The sequence below is a fragment of the Macaca nemestrina genome, chromosome 9 (assembly GCF_043159975.1).
Source record: "Macaca nemestrina isolate mMacNem1 chromosome 9, mMacNem.hap1, whole genome shotgun sequence".
NCBI lineage: Eukaryota > Metazoa > Chordata > Mammalia > Primates > Cercopithecidae > Macaca > Macaca nemestrina.
This window is the reverse complement of record NC_092133.1, coordinates 126,120,475-126,144,435: the sequence shown is the minus strand read 5'-3', so window position 1 is coordinate 126,144,435 and position 23,961 is coordinate 126,120,475. Positions and strand designations below refer to the sequence as shown.

Genomic DNA, 23,961 nt, shown 5'->3' with positions numbered 1-23,961 from the left:
ATTTCATAAACTAATGTTCTGTTATTACTGCCAAAATCTGCAACTCAGTTATTTCCTAAATTGTGCCTTTTAGCTTGCTGGGAATATAAGAAAAATCCCCAAATCTCTCTTGGAAGTTAAAGTGCTTTAAAGTAGAATTTTAAATGTATTATAAAAAAAGATAACTTTTACATATCTTACAGTTAAAACAGAGAAGAAGACGGTACAATTTAGTGATGATGTTCAGGTAGAGACAATAGAACCAGAGCCGGAACCAGCCTTTATTGATGAAGTAAGTGGTTTCCATGGTGATAGGAGTTGGTGCTTTGTATTGAAATTTAAATGGTTTTGCTTAAAAAGAAAATTGATTACTTGAGTTTTTTTGTTGCAAAAATTTTTGTGTTTTTCTGTTACAAAAATTCAAGCAATGTAGACGATGCAGATTGTTTTTCAAACTTCCTCTCCAGTCCTTTGTTTGCCATGTCAGAGCCTCATTATTTTAAATTCCTGCTGAATATTCTGTAGAGTGACCTTAACATGATTTATTTAATCTGTTGTTGAATGCCTAGGTTGATTACAGCTTTTACAGTGTTGTAGTGAGATTTTTTTTTTAACATCTATCTTTGTGTTTCTTTAGGGTAGATATCCAGGAGTGAAACTGTTGAGTTGAAGGATTTGTGTGTTTTCCATGTTAATAGATACTGTCAAATTGTTGAGCAAAACAGGTTTTTACACTCCTATTCATACCATGCGAGAACTCCTGTTTCCTGGCATACTCCACAAGGATATAAACTAGTTTAGTTTGCGTATTACTGAGGAAGGGACACTGGTTGACTGTCTGTTGAAACAAATAAATTACTGTTCTAAAAATAAAATTGTCATTAAATTACTTCTACATAAATCATTTTATAAAAGCAGTGCTAATATATTGAATATCATTGGAGATGATTCATGGCTCCTCGTATTGAACACATTCTAGTATTTGAGGAAAAGCTTATGCTAATTTTATATTAAATGTCTTCATATGTCATTGTCACACCTGAAACAATGTATATTTTTAGTAATTATGCTCAAAAATATAATGTCAACTTGGTGACACATCATAATTTTTGGAGCCACATGATGATACCCAAATTTGTATTATTGGATTTAAATTTGAGATTTCTTGAATTAAGTTAATCACTCCTATTTAGTTAAGCTTTATAGAAACATCTGCTATTGCTACATATAAAGAAAAGATTGAAACTGGCTACCTTTTTCATCTTTAAGTGTGTTTATGAAAAAATAAAAAGCATGTTTGTGGTTGTCTTTGTCTACTCAAACTTAATACCGTGTTTTAAAAATACCATTAACGTAACTGTTGAATTAACTTACTAAATTAAATTATGCAACTAGCAAACCATTCAGGATTTTTTAAGTGTCACATTGTATAGATCAGGGGTTGGCAAACTCTCAGGCCGAATTTAGCCTGTTGCCTGTTTATTGGAACACAGATACATTTATTTATACATTGTCTGGTTGCTTTTGTGCTGCAGTGGAAGAATTGAGTAGTAGCAACAGAGATCATATGGCCTGCAAAGCCTGAAATATTTACTGGCTGGCCATCCCAGAAAAAGTTTGCTTGGCCCCTGGCATAATTTAAAGAGAATCTTTTCAGATCCTGATTTACCATAGCATTCTTTCCTAAAATTGATCTGCCTGAAAACATTCTCTCCTACCATTTGTTGTTTTTCCCCCTCTTTTCCTTTTCAAGTCTTCTCTCCCACTTTACAGAAAAAAGGCTTACCACTTGCCCATAGTGAAGATTACCCTGGTACATTGCCCCAGAGTATAAGAATTACCAGGGATGATTCCAAATATTGGTGTTTGTATTAAGAAAGTAATGACTCTAAGGCCGGGTGCGGTGGCTCAAGCCTGTAATCCCAGCACTTTGGGAGGCCGAGACGGGCGGATCACGAGGTCAGGAGATCGAGACCATCCTGGCTAACACGGTGAAACCCCGTCTCTACTAAAAAATACAAAAAACTAGCCCAGCGAGGTGGCGGGCGCCTGTAGTCCCAGCTACTCGGGAGGCTGAGGCCGGAGAATGGCGTAAACCTGGGAGGCGGAGCTTGCAGTGAGCTGAGATCCGGCCACTGCACTCCAGCCTGGGCGACAGAGCGACACTCCGTCTCAAAAAAAAAAAAAAAGAAAGTAATGGCTCTAATGACTAGTTAACACAGCTGAGATGGTTTCATATTTTTTGTTTTTAAAAAATAGGACCAAAATGAATTTTCAGCTAGTAGATCATTAAAAATAATTTTTAATGACAGACCACTGTCATTCCATTCCATCTTTCAGAAGGCACTGAAAGAACTTAATGAAATTGCCATAATAGCTTGATTACATAAACAAAATTTCTCCTCACTTTCAACTATAAAAACGAAAAACAGGAATAGAACTGATGCTGAATCCTGGCTCATTTTACTTTTCAAAACTTGAAATATAGTTAGTGTTGTTTTGACCCTTTATATATTAATAATAAATATAATCATTACCGTATACATATGAATGTATCTAACACCGAGAGTATTATCATCAATTTACATATTTTTAGTGCAAAGAAATCTCATATGGTCATCAGTAGAAAACTTTCAAGCATATTAGGATAAAATTTTGGGGGGGTGGGAAATTGAGTGGAAATATGATAAGTTCAAGGAGAAAAACAATTTGAAATACATGACAGAGACTGTTTTTTGAATGGTAATGGTGAGTGCAGATTGCTATGGTGTTTAAATTCCTTTGGCTATATTTAAAGGAGTTTTTGACTGTTTTATTTTAAAATGTCAACGCTTAATGTCCTGGAAATCTTATCCTTTGTAACATTTTAAACGTATGAAAAATGAGATGTTATCTCTGAAATATGTGAAGGGGTTTATGGGCTTGTAGCAGTCTTTTGTGGGAGGCAGAAACAAAATTTGAAGAGTGAAACAGACTGTGGAAGACTGTGCTAAGGACAAGGAATCCACCTGGGCTAGGGGAAGTGATGTTTGACTGATTGCATTATGTAAGAAAATGCTGGCCAGGCGCAGTGGCTCTCGCCTGTAATCCCAGCACTTTGGGAGGCCGAGGCGGGCGGATCACAAGGGCAGGAGATCGATACCATCCTGGCCAACATGGTAAAACCCTGTCTCTGCTAAAAATACAAAAATTAGTTGGGCGTGGTGGTGCGCGTTTGTAATCCTAGCTACTTGGGAAGCTGAGGCAGGACAATCACTTGAATCTGGGAGGCAGAGGTTGCAGTGAGCCAAGATCATGCCACTGCACTCCAGCCTGGGGGACAGTGAGACTCTGTCTCAAAAAAAAAAACTTGCAGAGGCAGACTAGTTGTCTATCTAGAAACCCTACTTCTATGACACTAAATAATTTTAAATATTGTGTAGTGTTCTGTAAGCAAACAAAACAGAAACCATCTGTGTGTTAATGGACTCTCACTTTCATTTGACCTTTTTTTGTGTGTGGTAGGCAAACTTTCTGACATATTTTTGTTTTGTAAGACTGCTTAAAATGAAAATTGTGAATAATTTACATTGAAAATTGGTATCCATTTCAAAATACAGAATTCTTTTGACTTGGGAAGAGTTTTTTTTAGCATATTTATGTCACTTTCACTCTCTGATGATTAATTTGTTTCTCAAGCTATTTTCCTTTTACACAGAATCATAGTTTTTAAATTTTAAGTAATTACTTTGCTTAGAATTAGTTGTCTTTATTTGCCCTATGTACCTATATATGGTAGCATAACCATGTGAAAACCATGCATGGAGAAAGGTTTGTAATTGTTTTAGTAGTAGTCATGGTAGAGTAGATCTGTTTTGATTTTTTAAAAAACATAAATACATGTATACTTATATATCATATAGATGTGTTTATGTAATGATGGTTTCATTAGTTCCATTGGTCTGTACAACAAAAGATTCAGAAATAGATCTGTGTCACTGGTTTGAGGTATCTTCCAGCCTTTCCCACATAGGAAAATCGAGAAACCACTAGTCTTCCTCCTTCCTTTTATGACTAACTGAAACACTGGTAGAAAGAAAATGTAGAATAAATCCTGAGAGTCCCACTTAGAAGAGCAGCTGTGATACAGCTGAGCTCTGCCTTACTGAAACAGCTGCTGTATTCACCATGGGGGAGAAGGAATGACAAGTTGTTAGTCAGAAGCAATGCCATCTTGAGATGGATAGTACACTTGTTGGTGTGGCTAAGCTAAAGCTGCTCTGAAACAAAGCAAAATCCTCTAGCATGACATAAGAGGCGGAAGAACTCATGCATTGTAAGTTTAAATGTGGCTCGATTTCTTCTCACTTAAGAGAATCTCTGTTAGCAGTTGGTTGATTGATTGATTTAGACAGGGTCTTGCACTGTTGTCCAGGCTGAAGTGCGTGGTGAGATCATAGCTCACTGCAGCCTTGACCTCCTGGGCTCAAGTGATCCTCCCACCTCAGCCTCCTGAGCAGTTTCAAAAATATATAGGAAACACTTTCAAGGCTCTGACTTCATGTGGTACTAAAGAGAATAAATACATGGGACACTGAAAACATAAAAGCAAAATTGGAGTCTCCATAACTATGAATTTTGAAAGTTTGTCTAGTTAATAAGGTGAAAACACAAAGTTGCATAAAGGTTGGTTGCTTTTTATATTAACTACTTCATTCCTGTAGGATAAAATGGACCAGTTGCTACAGATGTTGCAAAGTACAGACCCCAGTGACGATCAGCCAGACCTCCCAGAGCTACTTCATCTTGAAGGTAAAACTTTTCTATTTACCTTGCAGATAAAGAATAATTAGAGGTTACTAACTGGTGTCCTGTTGAAGAATGGATTTTGAGAATAATATTAAAAATGGAACATTTCTCACTTCTCCTTGACCCAGGCTCCCTTTCATATGCAGTTTAGACCTTGGGTAGAATTTGAATTCTTACAATTTTCTATCCAAACTAAGTATTCTATTCAACATTTTAGAATCTTGTAAAATGAAAAATGGCACTTTAAGATTTCGGGATTAATATTTTAGATTAAGTTGTCACCATTATACTTTAAGAAAATCAATTTTGGGTTTTGCAGACTAAAGTTAACGAATGTATATTTTTATTACTCCAAATTAAATCTTTTATTCTTTAAATTATACAAATATCTATCAAAGGTTCACATTTTTTTTTTCTTGTACTTTCTTATGTTCCTTTACATCTTGTCATTTTAGCAATGTGTCACCAGATGGGCCCTCTCATTGATGAAAAGCTGGAAGATATTGATAGGTAAAAGAACATGGGTGCATTTATGTTGTGTACCTTCCTTACTGACGCTATCGCTATAAACTGCAAAGTGGGCTATAACTGCCTTTTTTAAAAAAAAAAGAAATATTGTGGAGGAACCAATTCTCATTCATGTGTCTTCTGCTAGATGTGGAGAATTAGACTCATTTGTCCTTTTTTTTAAAGTGAGGATTTGATTGACCTTTACAATATAGTCAAAAAGACCAGCATAGATAGGTCTTTTTAAAAACAAGGGCTTAGCTGTGTAATCCTCTTTGCTGAAGTGGCATTACCAGAGCTCAGAAATGACCCATATGTTAGTAACTAGGGAAACCAAGATATTTCTGGTACAGTCAGATACGATAAGCTGGAGTTCCCTCAGCACAGCACGTAAGCCTTAAACAGTTTGGGTTGCTTCAGGGCTAAAATGCAGGATATTTTTGTTATAGGTGAAATTTTTAATGATGTCTGCCAGTACTATTTTTTGCTCTTTTTGATATTTTGATGTATCAGTATTTAGAACATTATATCATTTCAGCAACAGCTGTGTTTCAAATTATTGTGTCATGTTTCAGAAAACATTCAGAACTCTCAGAACTTAATGTGAAAGTGATGGAGGCACTTTCCTTATATACCAAGTTAATGAACGAAGATCCGATGTATTCCATGTATGCAAAGTTACAGAATCAGCCATATTATATGCAGTCGTCTGGTGTTTCTGGTTCTCAGGTAAGCTTTTAGAAGCCCATGTTGTTTTAAATTCTCAAATGCACGGTCAGACGTGGTGGCTTATGCCTGTAATCTCAGTAATTTGGGAGGCCAAGGCAAGAGGATTGCTTGAGACCATGAGTTCAAGACCAGCCTGGGCAACATAGTGAGACCCTGTCTCTACCAAAAAAAAAAAAAAAATTAGCCAGGCTGGGGGCATGTTCCTTGGTCCCTACAACTCGAAAGGCTGAGGTGGGTGGATAACTTGAGCCCAGAAGGTCTAGGCTGCGGTGAGCCTTGTTCGCCCCACTGTACTCCAGCCTGGGCAACAGTGACACCCTGCCTCTAAAATAAATAAATAAGTAAATAAATAAATAAATAAATTCTCAAATGCATTTGAGATTATTTGAAATAGCTGTTTGAAACTTTCTGAAACTAATGTTTAGAATTAAAGTTTAACAGAATTTTTTTACTTGGCAATTACAGTATATAACATACTAATTATACTAATAGTTTTTGTTGTTGTTTTTTAAAGGAAATTGCTTTTATCCATTGCAGTCTGGCAGTTTAGGAAATGTGACTTGTATCCATTGCAGTCTATGGCTACAAAACAATGAGTTCAAATACACTTTTTAAATATCCTTTGGGAGTCCTTAAAAAAATACCAACATACAGAATATTAAAATTTTTTGTAAAATTTTATTTAATGTAAAGGGGGGTTAGTATAAAGTTTCAGGGTAAGTTTCTTTAATGCTTCAGTATGGAGATAAACATGAGTTCAGCATATGTTTAACTAAAAATGAAAACCATCAACAGCCTATTTCATTGAAAAACATTTTTCAAAATGCCTGTTGACAGAAGTAACTTTTACCAAAGGATTCCAGAGTGGTAATTTTTCTTGTTTTTGTAACTGAATACCTCTACAGAGAGAGTTCAGTATGCTTATTAAAATTTTAGAATTGAATATGATTTCTCTTTAACTGTCCCAGGTGTATGCAGGGCCTCCTCCAAGTGGTGCCTACCTGGTTGCAGGGAATGCGCAGATGAGCCACCTCCAGAGCTACAGTCTTCCCCCGGAGCAGCTGTCTTCTCTCAGCCAGGCAGTCGTCCCGCCGTCCGCAAACCCAGCCCTTCCTAGTCAGCAGACTCAGGCTGCTTACCCAAAGTAATTTGACTGTTGATTCTTGTTTGGAGTTAGTGCTGTTATAGCTGCTTAAGTGCCCCAGTTATCTATAACTCTAAAATATGGCTAATAAATATCTGTGGTCAGCGTCATGCGGCCACCCCATTCATGGTAATGAGTAGTAGAGCCTCTGTGGTGTTCCAGTACCAGCCAGCAAGCTGGTGCTCTGCTCCCCACTCGCTTAACTCCTGTAATCTGGTTTCAGCCCTATATTTTTAATACTACTCTTACCATAAGTTTTTATTGTTGTTTTTATTTGCATCTATGATATTTGATAATGTCTTTAATGAAATTTACATGTAGTGACTATAATTTGTCATTTTCCCACACATTTTATATAAAATTTAAATTATGTTATTTAAAAATTATAGTTCTGAGCTGTCTCTTTAAGACAGATATTTTCTTATTTTTGCCCTATTTTGGAATTTAGTTTATATTATAGCAAGGTACCCCATTTGAATCAAGACGGTACAAGAAGATAAGCGCCCTTGTTTCTCAGGAGGCAGATGGCTGAATATGTGATGACAGAGGCCCATTTACTTTTGCCATTTACTTACGGTGCTCTCTGTCATGTAGTTAAATGCTTATTATGTGTTTTTTCTTCTGCTTTAATGGGACTCTAAGCTGAAATCTTTTCCTTGAAGCAAATAAAGGATAGGCTTTTAAGAGTTTACCAATGTGTGTTCTAGAAGTTACGATATTCTAGCTGGCAATAGAAGTTTCTAGGTAACACAGGCACAACTTCTAGAAACCTTTCCAGCAGTATCGGGATTGCCCAGGAATTTTCCTGTACTGCCCTCTCTGTTGCACTATTCATCCTCAAAGAGTTACGTGTTGGAGATGCTTGGGGATTTTCAAGCATTATTTGGTTGTCAGGTTAGTATCCCAAAGTGACCTTAAGGGGGATGATGGCAAGGCCTAAGTGTCAGAAAACAGGGCATTCCCTAGTGGGTTATGTATGTTAGTAAAAAATGTTAAGTGTAGCTTGCTCTCTTGCAGGATTTTTTTTTAAGTTGAAATCTGGTGGAAATGAATACCCTTATGGAAAATAAGCAAGCAGCTGTTCCTAGAGTAACATATTGCTTTACAACTAGATACAAAGTGGGCAGAAGGTAGGAATTGTTGAGAAAACACTAGGGTTCCCGACGTAATAGGACCCTTGAGCTATTTTAGTATTAGCCAGAACTGCCACCTCTCCCCAGCTAGTCCTCTGTTTGACTGTGTCACATGCTGCTCTGCCTACCTTGTTACTAGAGATTACTTGAGACTCATTCTTCAAGGTCAGGACCTTGGGAAATGATCTTTGTGAATGAGATAACCTGTTGGTAGGTGCTTTACCAGTGAAGTTGTGTAGCGCTGTGGCACCCTGCTGCTGTTCTCTGTGGGTGACTCTACTTCTGCAGGCGGGATGTGAAATCCCTGGCACGGGCCCAGTCCTACCCGTAGAGTGTAGCTATTAATGTCACCTCTCAAGGAACACATGTTTATTTCAATAGGTGTCTTTTGAAGAACATTTTCTTGAAATATTTAGCCCTCCCTTCCTGGCTCATTCCTACATATTCTTTAGTTGTTAGCTCAGCTGCATTTTTACTGGGACGTCTTCCTTGCTTTCCCACCTGTCAGCACTGTTCCTCCTGTGTGCTGTCAGAGGACTGTGTGTGTACTTCTGTGTGTTTCGTGGCTGGTAGTTGCCTTTTTACTTGTTTGTATCCCCACTGAACAGCAGTATCTTGAGAGCTGGCGCTGTCTCTTTCACCTGTATAGCCATCCTAATGTAGCACACAGTTTTACACTGGATAGGAACCCAGTAAATATTTTATAAATACATGTTTTAGTGTTAATGACAATTTCAAGTACTATATTAGATCAGTTAGGTGTATTTTTAAAAATTCCTTGCAAAGGCTTCACAAAGGCTTAGAGGCCATTTAAATATCTCTATATAAAGGTACAATATGTAATATCTGTTTATCAATATATAAAAACAGATGTGTGTTTGTGTGTTTCAACGGGGAAATGAGGAATGGCTGGTACAGCAAATGTAGGATGAGGAAATTGGAAAGAGTGAGAGCCAGGATTAGAAGTCTTACTAGAGATGTCCTGCGTATTTGACTCGAGCTTTCTAGTGGCAAATCAAGGTCAGTGAGGATTGTTATTGTTTTTGGTAGGCAGGTTTTTTAGCACTCCTCAGTTTATATATATCTGAGAGGCTAGCTCTTGTTACATACAATTTTGGTGTTAAAGCTCACTGTTTTTCAGACTTCTGTCATCCTAGGACAGTCTTATTAGTTGGGGAAGGTGTCACTGATGACAGTTTTCTAAAGCTACCTGTAGCGATGGTAGTATTATAAGGTGATAAGAAGTGACAGTTACTGTTAGTATTATGAGACCACTGAAGCTTATGTATTTATTTGTCTCGATTTTAGTTTACTGCAGTCAGCATGTGCCAGGCACTATGTTAGACACTTGAGAGTCTTCTTTAGCTTCAAGGTGCTTACTGAGTAGTAGGGGCAAACACATAAAAACATAATGTTATACAACATGATTTATAAAGAAAGAAAGATATATGCCTTGTGCTTTAGGAGCCTCAGGGTTCCAAGAGGGTTATGCTTAGCCAGTAGAAAAAATGTGAGGAAGATGTTCTGTCATGTCAAAGATGCGGTAGTCTGGAATGGCATGGTACTGGTGGAGCGAGCAAAGATGGGAGGTGTGAAAGGTGCGTGGTACGTATCGGCATTCCAGCAGCACACTTACCAAGGGATGAAAGCGTGTGGGGGAGCAGCGAGAGACATACTTGAAGACACTGCCAAGGTCGAAGAATGCTTGTTCTAAATACCATCTTAGGGATAATGAAAAAGTTCAGAAAGGGCTTTAAATGGGAGTAGTGTAGAGGGATTCTTAGGGGCAAGGTTAGAAGCTGGGAGACCATGGATATTAGGCAAGAAATGATGAGTATTTGTTGACAAGATACAGTGCTTTTAATTGGAAAGAGTTGTTTAGGAGATTAGCAAATAATTATACATTGGGTGACATGGTTGGGAGATAGTGCAACACAGATAAGAGAAAGAAGTATTGGTGAATTGCACGGTTTTGCCCAAGGCAACTGGATGGACGGTGGAACTGTAAATTGAGAATGATTCCAATAATACTAACATTTAAGGGATATTTAGTATGTGCCAAGCACTGTGCTGTGTGCTTACACAAAGTAACTTATTCCTCATAATAACCTGTGAAGTCGGTAAACTATTACCCCCATTTTACAGATGGGGAAGCTGAGACCTGGAGACAGAACCAAAGTCTCACTTAACTAAGATTCTAAACCAGACATTCTGACTCCAGAACTCAGCACATAGACTCTATATTATGGCAATATTATAGCCCATACCATTGTAAATAATAGTATGAAATTTGACATCTAATCAACTTTATATCTCACACATATGGAGTGATGACAAATAATGCCTTAGGTCACCACATTAGTTGATGAAATGTAGCATTAAATTACCGTCTCATATAATAATTAAATTACCATCAGGTAGTGAATTTGTGCCGAGTACAAGAGCATTGAATTGACCAACAATAGATTTATAAATAACAATTGGAGGAAAGTTTAGAAATAGGCAGTATTTTGAAAATTTGACAGTTGCTTTATATATAGCTTGTTTTACATTTTCAATACAAAGGTAGGGGGAATTCTCAGCATCTTAGTACTTCTCTTCACATAGCTAACCTAGTGTCTTACAGTGGAAATGCCATGTATTCGGTTGGGAACAGGAAGACAGGAAGTAGAGGCAGTGGATAAAGACAACCTTTAAAGGATTTTTTTCTTTCTTTTTCTAATCGGAGCAGTGCACAAGTGCAGGGCCTTGAGACGGGAGTACTGGCAGCGGAGCGGTGGGAGGCAAACTCAGTACTGAGGGGGTGCAGCTTCAGAGAGTTGATCAGCGTGGTAGTATTTTCAAGGAAATAAGAGAAATGAGGTTACGAGGCCTTCCCTTCCACTAGTCCTCTGGGACAGTTCTTTTCAAGGACACTGGTGATGCCCATATTGCCAGACTCTTGGTCAGTTCACCATTCTCCTCCTCCTCCATTTGACAGTTCGTGATTCCCTCCTCTTTTCTGAAATGCTTTCTTCACTTGCCGGTGACCATTCTCTTTTCCCTTCTGCCTCACCGCCACTTCTTCTCAGTCTCATTTGCCTCTTGCCGCTTTATCTTATGGACTTCAAGGTCCAGTGCTCAGTAGATGGACTGCCTTTTTGTCTGTTTGCAGCTGCTCCCTAGGGGATCTCATGCAGCCCCGTGATTCTGAATGATTCTGAATGCCTCTGCCGAGGATTCCCAGATGCTCCCAGATGGGTATTTCTCCGCACTTCCCCACGGGCCAGCAGGCTTGAATAGCTGACTACCTATGCATTCTCTTTGCTTGTCTGTTTTTTGAACATCAAACTTGACAGATCCAAGATTATTACTTTGATCTTCCCCACACCCCTCCCACCCCCCAGTCTACTGTAGTCCCATCATAGTATTCTTTTCAGTGAATGGCCACTCTACCAGTTATTTCTGTCAGTTTTTCAGTTCTACACCTCAGGCATTTTGGACTCTTCGGTTCATTATCATATTTTGAAGGCATTATCTTCAAAATAAATCTAGACCCTGACCCTTTCTCCCATCTCCACCATTACTGCCGTGGCCCTGCTGCCGATCGGCTCTCTCCTGGTCGATCGTAATAGCCTGTAGTCCGCTCTCCTGGTCCAGAGGGAGCCCGTTAAACCCTGTGGAATCTTACCACCCTTCTGCTCAGAACCAGCCAGTGTCTTTTTGTTTCACTCAGAGTGTAAGCTACAGCCCTTACTGTGGCCATCAGGTGCTGTGTTCTCCAGCCCCTCCCCACCACCCCAGTCCTGCCGGTGGTCTTAGTTGCTCTCCCCGCCGCCACCGCAGCTCGTGGCCTCCTGCTGTTCCTTGAACGTGCCTGGTGTTTTCTCTCCTCAAAGGCTTCTGTTTATCTGAAATGCACTTTCCTATGGGATCTATCTGGCTCACTCCCTCACTTTTTCCGCATCTCTGCTTAAATATTGCCTTATTGGAGAGGCCCCTACCATAAACTAGAATCCGTGGTCCCAGCTGCTCTCGGACCTCCGTGTTGTGCTTTGTTTTTCTTCTTAGCAGTTATAACCACTCGACACACAATCCATGTGTTTATTACCCTTTTCTACCACTGGAACAGAGGCTCCATGGTGGTATAGACTTACTTCCGCAACCCCCCGCCCCACCTTTTTTAACACAATGCTTAAATAACACATTTTTTTAATGCAATGCCTGATATGACAATGCCTAAAATAACAATGTTTGGCACAGTATAGCTATTTAGTAAAAGGTTATTAAATGAATTGGCTATATGAATGAATGCTTAATAAATAGTTTTTCCATTTATCTGTAAGTTGCTCTATAAATCAGTATTGATCTAATTGAGTGTTTTTCTTCCTCCACAGTACAATGGTGAGTTCCGTTCAAGGAAACACGTATCCCAGCCAGGCGCCGGTATATAGTCCTCCTCCTGCCGCTACTGCTGCTGCAGCAACTGCCGATGTCACTCTGTACCAGAATGCAGGACCTAGTATGTCCCAGGTGCCAAACTATAACTTAACCTCATCAACCCTGCCTCAGCCGGGAGGCAGCCAACAGCCGCCTCAGCCACAGCAACCGTATTCTCAGAAGGCTCTGCTATAGGACCCGGTGTTCCACTTGGTGGCAGATGCCTGCTAAATGCCATTGACAATGTTATGAGATTCATTACTCTCTTAAGATGTGTTTATCCTCAGCTTATAGGAATCTCTCCAGGTCAAGAAGTTCAAATATTCAAGAAGGTAGAACTCTCTTCAATTTACACTGACTTTTTAGAGGTTCTTCCCCCACCCCCAGAGGAATGAAACTACTTACAACATTTAATTCCTTTCATAATATGAAAGAATTGATACAAGGCTATTTGTCTCGTAAACCTGGTCTGCAGAAAGTCAAACTTACGAAAACTGTTGTGGCAAATGTTATGTACATATATTGATATGTAACTGCATTAGTGGCCATTTTGAATCACAGTGGTGATCATGTGAATATATTTAACACTGTGTTAAATTAATTTACATTGCTATTTTATTTTAATCATAAACAGCTACCATGTTTCTTAATGTTTTGTGTAAATTTAAGGTAATTATACTATCCTTTTAAACTGCAAGAAAACAAAGTTGTAGCGTATTTACCTGAAGGCGCATTATGTTGTCGTGTGTTTCAGTTTGACATTAAACTGAACCTTTTACTAATTGTGAGCTAAAGATACATATATAAATACACATGTCTTTCTGTAGCCTCTGCATACTACTAGCTGTCATCACACCAGCGTACAGTAGCTAAATTTTTGGTGCAATTATAGCAAATGATAATGTTCCCTTTTGAACTTTTACATTTTGGCATGACATTTCAGAATATTGTGAGACCATGAGACAAAATTAAGAACGATCACATTCTTTATTTCTTATTTTTAAAGAAATGATGTTGGTTTACCTTTTCCTAGTTGAAGATAGTAATTAGGTTTCTAAGCTGTATACTGTGTTTATTGGTGGCAGTGACACCAAAGAGAGAGGCAATGGATAGAAATTTTTAAACTGGAAAGAAAACCTGAATTACACTACATTTTTGAAGTCTCTTGTAATTATTTGGGATATCAACAAAATTTGATTCATCTGTCTAATGCCATTGCTAGTCTTTTAAATATGTCTTTTAACACATTGTATCCTCTAATTCTTCATTAAAATGGAAATAAGTAGATGTTTCAAAGTAATCTATATTCCTGGCTTTGCTTAACGGTTTATGTATTTATTGTTATCTTTCAAACTGGATTTTTGGGTTGCTCTTTCTGGTCTTTTAAAATTCGTATGGAATTATTTTGGCTTCCTACTTGGGAATATTTTCGAATGAATGCTTTTCTTTTAATTCATGCGAAAAATGTTTTCCACTGACATTGTAATCTTAAATATTTACAATTTCCCTGATTGGGCTATACTATTATTTTAACACTATTTAAACAACTGAAAAGTTGAGTTGAACATCATATTTAATGAATTGATATAACAGGTTTCATACTATAAATGAAAATTTGATGCTTATTTTCTAAGACTGTTGTAATCAGGTATCTTGTTTATTTTCTTTTTGAGAGAAGATTAAATCTTTGGCGAGTAGTCTTAAGGGTGATTAATTTCACAGGCTCAGATTTAAAGGACCGTAGTTTTAAATCTGAGCCTGTGAAATTAGTCACCCATAAGATTACTTAAGGGTAACTTAAGTGTTTCGCTCTAGTGTTGTGTTGCGATTTCCTGTGTTTAAAATATGTTGCCCTGCCCTGAAGTCAAATTTCATGTTTTAAAAACTAGAAGTTACTTTTTGATAAACATCAATGAGATTATAATCTTTTCCGCTCCAATTTGAGTATTATGGTTTAACTGATACACTTTTCCCCAATTTTTGTCTTTTGATAAATTCCTGTTTACCAATGTTAAATGTATCATTTTCCCATTTTAATTTTGATATCTTTCGTGTTGAAAATCAATGACATAGTCTCTAATATGATTTTTTGCCCCATAAAAGTCAAATAACAGTGAATAGAGAAAACTACCCTTATTACAACCCACGTGCATTTTTCTTTACCTATTACATTACTAGGCTTGTAAAGGTTTAAATGATGAGTACGTAAAACTGTTGCTGTATGAGTTTATGCCTTCCTGTTATTAAAAATGAAAATACCAGGGGGAAAAACTCCAATGAAAGTGAAGCACTGGCTTGTCTTTCAAATGACATGATGAGGGTAGAAATAGGAGGAGGCCAGTTAGGATCATGAATGACTTTAAGTTCTGAAACCTGCACATCTTGCACTTTCAAGAAATCTTTCATTAATAGCTGTCCTTATTTTGAAGGAATAGAATAATTTATAAAATGAACTAACTGTAACATAGGCCGGATGCGGTGGCTCACACCTGTAATCCCAGCACTTCGGGAGACTGTGGTGGGCGGATCATTTGAGGTCAGGAGTTCGAGACCAGCCTGACCAACATGGTGAAACCCCATCTCTACAAAACTACAAAAATTAGCCGGGCATGGTGGCAGACACCTGTAATCCCAGCTACTCAGGAGGCCAAGGTGAGATAATTGCTTGAACCTGGGAGACAGAGGTTGCAGTGAGATGAGATCACGCCACTGCATTTCATCCTGGGAGGCAGAGCGAGAAATAAATAACTAATGTAAATTTCTGTGAAGCAAATTTTATTTCTCTTTTTTTTAAAAATAAAATTTGAGGGTGGTTTTCCATAAAATAGTGACACATAAATGGAAAAAAACTAATCCAGTTAACAATCTAGCATATATAGCCAACCGGCCCATGGCCTGTGATGTTATACCAGTGCCCCGAACCTGTAAGAGGATTTCGAATGCGTACCTAATGGGACTTTACAGCCTCTTCTAACTCTGTTTTTCTCCCTCACTGTTACTTATCTTCCCTACACAGCGAGGGACCTTTTTATGTGCCTACAGATTCCTTTTTTCATGTACTTCTGGCGCTTTGTTTCTATACCTCATAGCTTTTGTATTTAAAATGCTTCATAGACCAGTATCTTTCTTCTCTGATAACAGCTTTCCTATGCGGTATCTATAATTCAGTTTGAAAACATCTTTTTTCCAAAGCTTCAAGTTGATATAAGACAAATTAGCACCCTACACGATAAACTATGCAACTATAAAAATTATGGAAATTATTTTCCAAAACGAGATTTATTGGTATAATTGCTCAAATTTTCATCTGTTTAATATACATTAAAGTCACTATTTTCTTTTCTCATTTATTTTCTTGGTTTATTTTCCAGTTGCAATAATTACAGCTTGCCTTCTGTTACATCATTTTTAAAATATTTAATAACAAAGTTATAGTTTAAATTTTTCACTTGTATCATTTTCCTTTTTTTTTCTTTTTTTGGATTAACTGCTTGTACCCCTTAGAATAAAATATATAGAAGAAACTTACCTATTTTCTCAAAGGCCTTATATTCAGTTATCTTTTATTTTAGAATCATAATTCCATTAAGTGTTCTTGTCAGGTACCTAGATTGTTTTCTGTATTCTTTATACTGACATGCCCACCACACCCCCATGTTTTTAAGCAAAGCTGCCTTCATTGTGTATTCTTTCTTAGAACGATTTTCTTTCAAAATTACTTAGTCCTTGGTAGTATCTTTTTCTGAAAATTTCCAGGCTTCAAAAATGCTCTTCCCTATGACATTCTAGAACACTTTAAATCTCAGTATTTAAAATTTTAGATTTCCTTGATGAACAGAATTGAACATTTTATTGGTGCTAACTTGTGGCCAAACTGCACTTTGCCAATTATCTGATTCCCTGGCTTCTGCTAACACTTACCACTGTCATTACTGTCTTTTTGCTGCTGCTGTTAGACCTAAAATTTCTCATAATAAATTATTAAGAGTCAGTAAACCCCTGGATAAAAGCAAAAGGGACTGATTTTAATGATCTTTGGTGGTCAGAGACTTAAAACAAAAAGTCGTTTCTGTTTTATAGAAGAGTAGTATCCAAATTTTTTGATTAGATACCCTGATGAGTAACAAATTTTTGGAGTGTGTAGCCTTAAAAATATGTACATATATTCACAAATTTTACAAGTTCTGTACTAATGCATATTGTACATTATGAAACACAGCAAAAAATAGAAATCTTAAAAGGGTGAGATAAAAAGTTATTAATAGAAATTTAAATATTTTCTTTCTATGTCGTAGTGGTTTGTTTTCTCTGTACCCTAGAATGTATGAACCTGATTTGGAGACCACTTGGTTAAGAGGCTAAGATTAAACAGGCAGGGGACGTAGAATGTTAACTAAGTTGGTCCCTTGAAGTAAGTATCTGTTATTATAAGTGGCACTTTCTCAAAAAATTGTTGGGAAATTTTCATACTTACAGAAAGATTGGAAGAGTGATAACACTGAACATCTAATTACTATTCATCTAGATTTGCTAATCATTAAAAATTTGCCACGTTTGTTTTATCTCCTTGTGTATGTTTATATATGCACGTGTGTGTGTGTATATATATATAGGCGTGTTCATATGTGTATATACACGTACTTTATTGTGTGAACTGACACGTTGTAAACATTGTAAACCATATTTCTAAGTTCTTCATCTTGTATCTTGTAAGGATTTGGACAGTTTCCCACATAACCTAAACCATTTTCACATCTAAGAAAATTAACAGTAATTCTGTAATATGTTGTTACTGAATGTCCCTCAAACTGTCTTTTATAGATATGTAATATTTTAAATCCAGGATCCATTCCAGGAATATATAACCATACTTCTAATGTCCTTTGCTTCTCTACTAATCTGGGTTAATCTTGTCATCTCCCCCAATGCTCCGTGACATTGACTTTTTAAACACCCCTGCCAGTTGTCTCATAGAATTTCTTATGTTCTGGATTTCTAACTTGATGCTGTATTCTCATTGCCTCGACTCTATTCCTTATTCCTAAAAGAATTACAATCAGAACCATGTGAGTTCTGGTTAGAGGTAATGAAATTAAATTTTTCAAGCTGGCATCGGAAGCTGCACACATAAAGGAACGTTGTTAACCCTAACATGTAGCTGCCCTGTGATAGCCTGTATCCTCAGGCCATTGATGCTGCTGTAGCTCAGTACAGTTTCATGTTCTTCGTCTTGAATTGCATTCAGAGTAGCTGATGAAAATTTGCGCCCTTTCCCCATTCAAACTCAAGTCAGCTTTTCTCCATTTATTCAATACCCACCTTATTCACTCTGGATGGCTTTTAGGTAACTCTAGAACTGTAACCAGCAAATAGAGTTCTCTGTTTTTAGATGCAAACATTTTGGCATGTTTGTTTTAAAAGACTTCTCATGACCCTAGTCATAACCTTCTGTTAAAATATGGAAATCACTGAAGGAGAGGGAAAGTCCTTTCTTTTTAAAAGTTATCATTGTTACTTATTTTCCTCAAGTTGGTAACTAAATTGGAAGCAGACTGAATAAAATATATAACCACAGTCAATTTTGAAACACACGCACATTACAGTAACATATGCCATCAACTTATTAAAGAGCTAGTTTGGGACTTGTTTCAGTTGGTTAATGTCATTTAAAAAATAGAATAAATGTTTGTAATCAGTTGTTTCTGTGGCAGGATACATCAGGTTTCTTAACTGCAGGGTAATCACATTATCTTGTTACTTTAGGAAAAGATATGCTGTATAAACAGTTAAGAATGTTTTCGGTTAATTATAGGTGATACTGTATGTTAGCCAGGTAAGATGCCAAATAGGAAAATTTATGTGAGACGTCCATGTATGGTTATTTTTCTCTGAACCAAAAATGGAAAAAAAAATCTATTTACTGTTTCAGAATTTGTTTCTATTTCTCCAGAGAAAAGAAGGGTTTGATACAAGTATCTTTGATATTCTGTAATTTAAAAACATAATATGCTGTAAAGGAGTGGCTGAAAATGACTGAAGAAGTTGTAATCAGGAATACAGGTAAATTCATTTAGAGGAACCATTATAACAAGTTTATTTCTATAAAAGGTGGATGGCTCCTGACAAAATGGTTTCATTAATTTGTATTGTAAATGTATCATACTTTGTGACTACATGGATTTCTTTTAAAGAAAGGGATGGATAGTGGTGATGGTATTTGGGGTTGAAGATAAGAATAAGAACTAAATTAAGTTGTAGGAATTTACTCGTCCATTGTGCTATTAAGTGGAAATTTCAGTTCATGGCTTTAGGAATTCAGAGAACTAGATTTTAATTCAGATATATCTTTTATCGAAAGAATGTCTTGGTAGATATGTGATTTGGGGCAGCTCCATGTATCTTTCTGGGTCGTCTACTTATTTATGCATTGTAGGGCTAATGTAACATGATCTTTTCTAGCTTGTATAAATTTTCTGTTTCATATCATGTACCTCTGCCTACCTTAAATATCCCTGCCATTCAGCCTGAATAGTTAACCTATGACACTGAATGGACGTGGGTACTTTGGTACTGAAACCTGGGCGCAGGATTTCTAGCATGTAGTTATAGCAGTGTACTTTCTGCATGGAACCTGGGGGTACTTTATTTCCATTAGTATCTGGTGAGCCTTTTGTTCTGAGTGATTTTACCAGGAACATCTGCATTCCAGGTAGAAGCGCTTCAGTCATAGTACATTAACTTTCACTGGTGTTGATTTGAAAAAATAAAAATAAATAGTTGAAACTCTGGGGCATATACTGTATTTGTATACTGCTTCAAACTAAAGGAGATAAGTAGCATCAGACTACACGAAATTTTATTCTTGATGTTCTTGTACGCAAAGTGGCATCTTAGTCTTGGTAAACTGAAAATGATAGTGTCGCCAGTACACTACACTTGCCGTTCTTTAGCTGTTGTATTGCTGAGATGCTCGAGTACTATGGAAACTAGTAGTTTCCATCTTTTGTGCTGGCTAAAATTCTCTACCAAGTAAGGTGCAAAATCAGTGATTTTTTTTTTTTTTTTTTTGCATCACAAATATTTGGCCTAGAAAAATGCCATTATATACTGCTTAGTTACAAGTTATAAATAAGTATTAAAGTAGACATTAAATTCAAGGAAGGTTGATTTGTTTTTAAAATCGGCTTTTTTCTGGTGTTGTCAGTTACATTTATCTATTGTTTTATATAGTTTCATAAAACAATTGCAAGAATAAAAAATACTTGTTTTTTCAGTATTTGCACTTTATAAGATTAGATACCATGATGGCATCTAAAAAGCTTTCCTAAAAGTTTATATTATTTAATGAAATCTGATGAAGTTGGGGCTTACTTCAAGTACTAAGTAAACTGGATAAGGCTTTTATACTTGTTGAGGGGGAAAGACAAACTTTTCCAGTTGTTTATCAGATTGTGTTGTCTCCCTTTGTAAACAGGTACATTTTTAAATCTTTTTTGCTGTCTTTTGCTCATGTTTTATAAGGATGGTCACAGAAGGGAATATTGGTTGGGCTCTACCAAAAAACAAGTAAAAAAGAATTCTTAGAGTACATACTAATTCTGTGTTTTTACAACTAATGTCTTTTTCTTTCTTTTAAAAAAGCCACTTAGATTCTAATAGATTTTAGTGAAGTATTTTAATATCAAAACATCAGAACAGTCTCATTTCATTCAGCTGGTTGCTGAATATTAATTTACATGGGATGTGGGGGCAGACAGTCAATGGATTCTCTTCAGGTTAAGTTAAAAAAGCGTTCGATGTGGAAAGCCCTAGTAGTTAGAATAGAATTACATTAGACTGCGAGTTAAATTACTGTGCTTTTGCTTCCTTCATTAAGCTAAGCAGTAGAGTATTTCTACTTTTCTTCTTGCCTCTCTTGTATTTGAAAAAGAATAATTTTCTTAAGGTCTTTAGCACGATGGAAGCAAATTCCATTTTTGTTTTAACTTTTCACCAACGTTTGTAGATATTTAACTGTGCTGCGTTGTATATTTGAAAGGCAAAAAAAGCCTCCAGATGTTTATTTGTCAGAGCATATTTGTTGAAACATGATTTTGTTTATGCTTGCAGTGGGGAAAATGTAAAATTGAATAAGTGCCTGGTTTATGCTAAATGTTTGTTTTATGTACGTAGTGATTTAAAATGGTCTCGGGATATTTTTCAAAGTTTAAATGAAGGTCGTGGTGTTAAAAGCTAAAGGAGTGGTGTTTAGGTGATATGTCTTAGTAGTTTTGTCACAAGTCAATATTTTGAGATTAAAACTTTGAAGTGCTAGTGGTCGTTTTTGACCAAGCGGTAAACATCACTAAATTAAAAGTGAGTAGCATGATCTAAATTACTGTTTAATGTCTTTTGAAAATGACATTTCTAAATATTAATTCATGGCTTACTAATCAAATGCTGTTTATAACTCATTTGTTTCTAGATGTTTATTCCAAGAGCTGTCATTTGAGAAATGTAAAATGCTATACAGAATGCTTAAAATCAAGAGAACTCTGAACATTGGGGGTGGTTCCTAGCAGATATCTCTTGGATATTGGACTTTAATTGCTATAATTTTGATGAAGTGATGCTCATAATAGAATGCAGTGAATCCTGCTGTTAATGCACACTTGCCTTCAGAAAATCAGAATGCTCTGCAAAATTGCACAATAAAGAGGCCTTAGGATTTATGGGGAAAACTGGGTTAGAGGCTCAACATCCAAAAACTTCAGCAGTGACATACCCGACAATAAAGATAGGAACCTACTAAGAGCAGCACAGTTTGACACATGTTAAAAGGTTAATAAATGTGGTGCTTTACCTTGGAAAAGACCTGAGGTGTGCCTGTAGAAGTGGGCGTAGGAAGGGTTGCCTTAAGGTGCAGCTGTGGAAGGAGAGTCAAGTGGAATCAGAGGGTGAGTTCTAATCCCAGGAGTGGGTAAGTGTGACTCAGCACTTGGCAGTGAATGGAGGCTGCCCACTCATGTTCCGTGTGTTGTGATGCTAGGTGTGGTTTTCCACATTTCACCTAGCGTTGCTCCTGGACGAAACCATGCATAAGCAAATTGCAAAATTTGTGTTCTGCTCATATTATTCCTTGGTTTAGTAATTTCCCAGAACAAGTTTGTGTTTTCCAAACAAATGTGGTATCAATATTGACTTTAAAAGATATTTCATGGTGGAGAATGGGTGGCTATTTACCATTTATTTCTACCTAGAAATATACTCTTTCTACTTCTAAATGAATAAGAATTGTGGACAACATCTAAGATACAAAACTCCTTTTTGGCCGGGCGCAGTGGCTCAAGCCTGTAATCCCAGCACTTTGGGAGGCTGAGACGGGTGGATCACGAGGTCAGGAGATCGAGACCATCCTGGCTAACACAGTGAAACCCTGTCTCTACTAAAAAATACAAAAAACTAGCTGGGCGAGGTGGCGGGCGCTTGTAGTCCCAGCTACTCGGGAGGCTGAGGCAGGAGAATGGCATGAACCCGGGAGGCGGAGCTTGCAGTGAGCTGAGTTCCAGCCACTGTGCTCCAGCCTGGGCGACAGAGGGAGACTCCGACTCAAAAAAAAAAAAAAAAAAAAAAAAACCTCCTGCTTCCTCCTTACCAGATCAGAAATGATCCCAAATGAACACGTAAACACATTTAGATTCAAATAATTATTTGATATGTTCTGCTTAAAATGCTTAAAATCCGTGGGAAATTAAATGCCCTATAAACCTGGTAAGAAAACACAAAACACATAAAACCCGTGAGAAATTATGTACCCTACAATCCTGCCTCTCCCAAAAAAACAAGGAGGCCGGGCGCGGTGGCTCAAGCCTGTAATCCCAGCACTTTGGGAGGCCGAGACGGGCGGATCACAAGGTCAGGAGATCAAGACCATCCTGGCAAACACAGTGAAACCCTGTCTCTACTAAAAAAATACAAAAAACTAGCCGGGCGAGGTGGCGGGCGCCTGTAGTCCCAGCTACTTGGGAGGCTGAGGCAGGAGAATGGCGTAAACCCGGGAGGCGGAGCTTGCGGTGAGCTGAGATCCAGCCACAGCACTCCAGCCTGGGTGACAGAGCAAGACTCCATCTCAACAAAAAAAAAAAAAATAAATAAATAAATAAATAACAAGGAAAGAAAAAAGGATAAACATCACTTTTTGAGATGAGTGGTCACAGCCATTATGTCCTTAATTTATTTTTGTTTATTAACTGTTGATGGTTTGCTCTTCATTTGCCTAAGTGTTTATACTATTTTCAAGATACACTAACTGCCTTCTTAAGTTTTACATTTCATAGCACTAAATATGGCAGGCATTTATTTAAATATTTAAGTACCTTTAGAAATCAGAAAAGTTGAACCCAGGTCTTTTTATAAGTTCATTTTGATATCAACATGTAAACTTACTGAAAAATGAACAGTAAGGAAACGTAGCGATGAGTCCACTCTACTGTTAAAATTTAATTGTTACACCATATGTTATAAGGTCTTTTGCACAAGTCTTCCCTCATTTACATGTTCCACAAGCTCATTTGTAACATAGTAAGTTCTAGGAAACATTTTAGAACAATGCTGAATTTGGTGACTGGGATGCCAGGCTGGGGTCTAAACCCCAATTAACCTATGATATAACCAGAATGTAGCGGGGCGTTACTGGTGTGTCTGACTCATATCCCATGAGTGCTTTATAGGAAGGTGCACCAAGTCCAAGGGCGATTGCCAGGGACGCATCTCCTCGTGGCCATCCGTGGGTTCTGAGGCTCCTCCACCTTCCCGGAAGCGGTGGGGCTTCCCATCGCTACCCTCAGAATACCTGGTGTAGGCCAGTGTGCTGTCGTCCTTTTTTGGGAGTCCCAGAGATAAATCTACCTGCCTTCTTTCCTCTTTGATAACTTTACCTGATCCATGGAAAGACTAAAGACAATTTCTCAGCCCCTCCTTTTCTCTCTCTCTCAAGCAACTTTTTGTGGTTTTTCCTGTGGATTGAAGGCCCAACTGAAACAGACAGAGGCCATAGGTAGGCTAATTTGATACCTGTTTATCATGATAATCCTTAAATTTGTTTTTTTTTCTGAGCGGCTACACCTTGTATATCCACCCGAGGAATCCGAAGCCCTACACCCATCCTTAGAGGCAGTTGAGCAACCAGTTATTGGAGCAGGGCCCGTGGTGGGGAGGGGACAGGAGAAAGGAAGGTGGTCATTTTCTTTGCCCCTAAACGCCTCATTAAATAATCTTCATTGA

General features: G+C 37.5%; 1 protein-coding gene across 5 annotated transcripts in view; it reads left to right on the top strand.

Moving 5' to 3' along the window:
• The window catches only part of LOC105488228 (signal transducing adaptor molecule), an 82,152-nt gene extending 59,307 nt beyond the window's left edge, over positions 1–22,845 (top strand). For all 5 annotated transcript variants that reach the window (XM_011752098.3, XM_011752096.3, XM_024794875.2 and 2 more), the window contains 6 exons: positions 183–271; positions 4,683–4,770; positions 5,223–5,277; positions 5,850–6,003; positions 6,972–7,147; positions 12,657–22,845. In XM_011752098.3, coding sequence (XP_011750400.1) covers positions 183–271; positions 4,683–4,770; positions 5,223–5,277; positions 5,850–6,003; positions 6,972–7,147; positions 12,657–12,894 — 800 coding nt within the window. In that variant the 3' untranslated portion in view covers positions 12,895–22,845. The remainder of the gene's footprint in view (positions 1–182; positions 272–4,682; positions 4,771–5,222; positions 5,278–5,849; positions 6,004–6,971; positions 7,148–12,656) is intronic.
• Positions 22,846–23,961: the final 1,116 nt, after the last annotated feature.